General features: G+C 25.9%; 1 protein-coding gene across 2 annotated transcripts; it reads right to left on the bottom strand.

Annotated features, from left to right (window-relative positions):
* On the bottom strand, window positions 1-1,496 carry LOC127094385 (uncharacterized). Of its 2 annotated transcripts, XM_051033227.1 has the most exons (4): window positions 1,352-1,484; window positions 620-1,257; window positions 455-529; window positions 1-371 (listed from the first exon to the last, which is right to left on the bottom strand). In XM_051033227.1, exons 2-4 carry the CDS (start codon window positions 1,241-1,243, stop codon window positions 366-368), a joined length of 705 nt encoding a protein of 234 aa, XP_050889184.1. In that variant the 5' UTR covers window positions 1,244-1,257; window positions 1,352-1,484; the 3' UTR covers window positions 1-365. The 2 variants fall into 2 exon arrangements, with proteins under 2 accessions (XP_050889184.1, XP_050889183.1); XM_051033226.1 differs by having other exon boundaries at window positions 620-1,496.
* Window positions 1,497-5,831: the final 4,335 nt, after the last annotated feature.

Raw genomic sequence — 5,831 nt, 5'->3', positions numbered from 1 at the left:
GGATCAAACACTTTGTATTTGAAAACAAAGTTTGACATTGTCAATATTATTATTATTATAGCTTCTTTCTTCAAAGGTGCTGAAACTACAAAGCTTGATGAAAAAGCATAGTAGAAACAGAAGCCATATTTTCTCATCCAATGGTGTGAATCTTTTATGAGAACTATTCATATAAACAAAAGAATGAACTATTCCCTATAAAACCTTAAAAACAACAACAAAAAAACACATCAACTGTACTACCAAGAAAATGTCCATCAAACATAGTCAGATGTAATCATCCTAAGAAGCTGCTGTCTCTCCCAGCATTCAGCTAATATATGTCTTCCAAATTCCAATGTTCCATCTTCCCATTCTCAATGCTTCTATTTCTGCACAAAAAAACACAAAACAAACACTTAATTTCACATCAAAATTGAAATCAAACCAATCAAAATTCAAAACAAAAACACACCTTGCCCTCAGGAACATCAGGAACCTTGTACGCATCAGCAGAAACCTCAGACAACCACATACCAGGAAAAAGTGTCTGCATAACATTAAAACAATCGAATGAGCATTACAAATTACAATAATCAAAATTGAAACTTTGATTAGTACTACTTAATCAAGAACTTACATCCATTTGCCTCTGAACAATTCTGGGCCTCTTTTTGGGCCTTCTCGGAGGCCGATGACCCACCATCTTCATGAAATCTTCTTCAATCTCCTTCTTCGTCAACGTCAATGAAAATTTCACCTTTTCATTCGAATCACCATCACCCTTCAACTTAACGCCGCTGTTACCATTCCTTAACGCCGACGGCGACACGTTAGGTTTCTTCTCATCAATCTTCAACAACCCCTTTCCACTCTCTCCACCACCAACACCCTTCCTCGTTCTCAAATTCCACGTCCTCTCCCTCGCCGCCGCCGCAGAAGCAACTACCTCAACCTCAACCTCATCCTCATCGCCACCATTATTCTCCTTCTCCTTTCTCAATATCGCATCTTTCATTCTATCAGCTTCAGTCTTCAGATCAAGCATCAACTTCTCTCTAACAGCACCGATCCCTTCGTCGCCGGTGAATCTCTGTTCGCTGATCTTGCTCCTCTTTTTCTCAGACTCCGTCGCATTATTCCGCGACGGCGATCCCTCGTCGGAAGGAATCTTCATACACTTGAGGTGACGCTGAGTCCCCCACTTCAAGCAAGGTAACATGAAATTGTGAAGAGGCTTCCCTCTTTCAGAACCTGAACCCATGTTACTCTCTTCTTCTTCACCAGAAAACACCATTGATCAAAACAACATCAACAACAACAACCAAAAACAGAGTAACTAACAGAAGTGATTTTGGAGAGAGAAACCAACCGAGCGAGAGTTCGAATTTCCTCGGAGAAATTCCGAAGAAAGAGAAAAGCTTGAGAAGGTTTCGTGGCTTGAAAACTCGCCGGGAAAACGTAATGTGTTTTTGTTTTTTTCGTGTACATGTATATATACGAAAGCGGTTTTAACGTTCGGCTTCAGTTTCTAGCCTATTTGCTAAAATGCGCTTTGGGTGATTTTTATTTCTTTTCCCTTTTCCTCGTTTTTTCTATTTTTCTATTTTTCAAAATGAAAAGTGCGTTCAATTCATCTGAACAATTTCTAATTCAAATCATGCAATCGTGGCCGTTGGTTTATGGCTATTTTAACTAATGTATCATGCATGGAATGAAAGGGGATGAATGTTGAAATATTTTAAACAATTAAAAAAATATTATATTAAATTTAAGAAATTATTAGTTTTTTATTTTTATTTTTATTAATTACAATTTATTGAATCAAACAAAAATGAATCTGTTTTAATTTATTTGAATGATTATATGTTATTATGAGGTTGAATATCAAGTAATTTAAAATATATTAGGTAGAATTATAATAAAATTTAAAATCTAGAAGGAAAAAAGTCAAAATTGAATATTTTTAAAATAAATGAAGAAATATCAATAAAAAAATAATTTTTTTTTAAATTTTTTTATTTAAAAATTTGTTAAACATATTCAACTTTTAATTTTTATATGGTAAACATTATGGTCTTGTTGAATTAAAAATAAAATGTAAAACGTAATTGAATAAATATATGATATGATATTGACCAGATAAATACCTATTTTATTATTTGTTTAAGTACACGTCATCAAGAATACTATATTATTATTTTATTATTTTAAATTTTAAATATAAACTTAATAATGACATAATAAAATATATATTCTATTCAAAATACCAAATCACTCTTTTGAAAAAGTTACATAAAGTTCCTTAAAATTAGTATTAAATCATTTATGTAAAATATAAAATAAATATATTCATTGACATACTAAGTAACAAATTTTTCAAAATGTATGATGAAATAATAATAAAATTATTTAAGTTAAACACACACACACACATATATATATATATATATATATATATATATATATATATATATATATATATATATATATTTATTTATTTATTTATTTATTTATTTCAGTGTATCTATTTGAAATATAAAAACAACCATATTAAGATACTATATTTATTTATTTTAAATATATTCATTATGAAGATACTATATTTATATTTGAAAATTGTAAAAATAATTTTTTTAAATGTTTAATTTAAATAAATTATTTATATTTTTTTCTGTATTATTATAGGTGTCATCTTTTCTATTTTTATTTGTTTCAAATTTTTTTTTTAGAATATCAATGTGATATTTATTACTTTCATCTATTGTATTTTAATCATATAACTAACTAGATACTCCGCATAAATAAATTTATTAATATGGTATAAAATATATTTAGATATATGTGTAAATTTAAAATGAAAAAAATAATTTATAGAAAAAATTAAATTTTCATATTTAAAAATAAATAATTCATCCCTCAATTTAAGACAATTGTTGATTAAAATAAAATAGATATTGTTCTAATACGACTTGTGAGATGGAAAAATAATGGTGCGCACAATTATTGAATGATATTATATGTGATTCAATCTAAAATGTTTTTAGTTACATATGTCAATTTAAATTTTTTTAATAAAGTGAACTAAGATCGTATGAATTAAATTATATTAAATAATCATATAAAAAGGATAAAAAAAAGAGTTTCATAAGATGAAGAAAGAAAAAAAATTCACATTTAAAAAAATAATTTGTTTCTTAAATAAAGATAATTGTTGATTAAAATAAAATAGATAGTGTGTTAATAGTGACTCGTGAAATGAAAAGTTAGTTGTGTACCGTTATTTATTGAGTGTTATCCAATTTATATATATATTTAAAATATAAAAATAACCATATTAAGATACTATATTTATTTTTAAAAAATAAATTCATAATTAAGATACTACATTTATATTTGAAAATTTTAATAATAATTTTAAAAAAAAAACTTAATTTAAATCAATTATTTATATTTTTTTCGTCTCATAATAAGTATCCTCTTTTTATTTTATTAGTCTAAAATTATTTATCTTTTTAGAATATCATTGTGATATTTATTATTTTTTTCCATTAAGTTATCCTTATTTATTTTATTTTAATCCTATAACTACTCTATTATATATTATTAATAAGAATATTTGAGTAAGTGATATTCGTATTATCATTGAAATCAACATGATTATTTATTTTATTTAAAAATGTGAAAATTTCAAAGAGGACTTCTATTCTAATTTATTACCAAATTTCCTTATTTATTTATTTTATTTATATAATAAATTATATTTAATAAATAAATATCATAGTTATTATTTTTAAATCAACTCAAATTCAAAATAATAATTTTAACTAAAATAATATTATATAATAAATTTTGAAATTAAGTTTTATATTTTATTATCTCATCAAATATCAATTAAAACAGCATATCATTCATTCATTCATTTTTATTCTACACCAATCCTTTGAATTTAATTTTATGGGTATTTATCATTTAATCATTTATTTTTTTATATTATTTATCCATAAAAAATTTAAATTTTAAACAAATTTAAACAATAGATACATATTAGTATCTTATCGATACATATATTAAAATATATTATGTAAATAATAATAAAAGTCAAACAATATAATGTTTGTGATTATCTAAAAATATAATTTTTATATAAATTTAAAATTTAGAAGGAAAAAAGTCAAACTTTCATATTTTTAAATAAATGATCAATTATGTAAATAGAGTCAAAAAAATCAATAAAAAATTAGTATTTTTATTTTTTTATATTTGGAAAATCGTTTAACACATTCAACTTTTAATTTGTATTTGGTAAATATTATGGTCATCTTGAATTTTTAAAAAACATGTACTAAAAAATTGAATAAATATATTATATGATATTGATAGGATAAACACGTATTTAATCATTTATTTTATACATGTGTCATAAAAATATAATATTATTATTTTATCATTTAAAATATATTACATAGAATTATAATAAAAGTCAAAGGATATAATGTTTGTAATTAACTAACATATAAAAATTATATAAATTTAAATTTAAAATTTAAAATTTAGAAGAAAAATATCAAAATTTAATATTTTAAAATAAATGATTAATTATTTGAATAGATACAAAAAAATCAATAAAAATAAAGGATTTTAATTTTTCTGTGAAACGATGCCTAAGAAAACAGAGTATGATCAGTTTCTTGATTAATAAGAAAATCACAAAGTAAAAGAAAAGAGAGAATTGAAGAGAAAGAACAATCAAAGTGGTTAAAAATTAGATTCTTGATTCAATTACACGTTGAGGAACAATGTTTACAATTGAATCTCAATCACACAATTTTTTCTCTCTAATTAGGATTATCAATGATGGAGGGGGGGTGAGAACTAATATGTTATTTATAAGAAAACTAAACTCTAGTTTTCAACTAACATACTAAAGAATTGGCCCAAGAAACTGGCCCAATTCAATATATTAACTTAAACAACAAGTTAACATATTTCTACATGCAAGAACAGACTTCGACTACGACATGCACATCTTCGACTATTGTCGAACCATGAAGCTAACCTTGTCGAGGCTAGAGTTCGATTAAATACCATTAATATCCACCTTGGAACAAACTCTACACTAACAAGGGAGGAAACTAGCTTTCATCGTGCAACTTTATCAACTGTATACAGTGGAAGAACTTGTTACTTGACAATGTCTTGGTGATTATATCAGCAGCATTATCATCAGTCAAAACTTTCAGCATGTGGACTTCTCCATGCTCGATTATCTCTCTGAAGAAATGCATCCTCATATTGATGTGCTTTGTTCGCTCATGATAGGTTGAATTCTTTGATAGGTGTATTTCACTATGACTATCATATTTAACAGTGATAACTCGAACTTGAAGTTTCAGCTCCTTAGAAAAACCTTCAAGTCATAATACTTATTTAACAGCTTCAGTGATGGCAATATACTCCGCTTTAGTGGTTGATAAGGTAACAACCTTACGAAGTGTTGCTTTCCAACCTATTGATATGCCAAACATAGTGAACACAAATTCAGAAATAGATTTTCTAGAATCCACACAACTAGTATAATCAGAGTCAATAAATTCTTCAATTTCAACTTTGTTATCATCACTACAGGCACCACCATAAATCAAGACTTTTCTCAAAGACTCATTTATATACCTTAGGATCCACCTTAATGCTTGTCAGTGCGTCTTCCCATGTTTGGCCACATACCTGCTTACAAGGCTCACTTTGTATGTTATATATGGCCTCGTACAAATTATAGCATACATCAAATAACCTACTATACTAGCATATGGAATGGTATTTATAGGATCTTTTGACTTCAATACTAGGAC

The sequence above is a fragment of the Lathyrus oleraceus genome, chromosome 6 (assembly GCF_024323335.1).
Source record: "Lathyrus oleraceus cultivar Zhongwan6 chromosome 6, CAAS_Psat_ZW6_1.0, whole genome shotgun sequence".
NCBI classification, from domain to species: domain Eukaryota; kingdom Viridiplantae; phylum Streptophyta; class Magnoliopsida; order Fabales; family Fabaceae; genus Lathyrus; species Lathyrus oleraceus.
Note: the sequence above shows the minus strand (reverse complement) of the source record. Positions and strands in the feature narration are given on the sequence as shown.

Bases quoted from the DNA above. Each gene is read 5' to 3' on its own strand.
- LOC127094385 (XM_051033226.1), bottom strand. From the start codon at position 1,276: ATGGTGTTTTCTGGTGAAGAAGAAGAGAGTAACATGGGTTCAGGTTCT. The intron at 530-619 runs GTAAGTTCTTGA...AATGTTATGCAG, and splicing joins TTGTTCAGAGGCAAATGGAT to ACACTTTTTCCTGGTATGTG.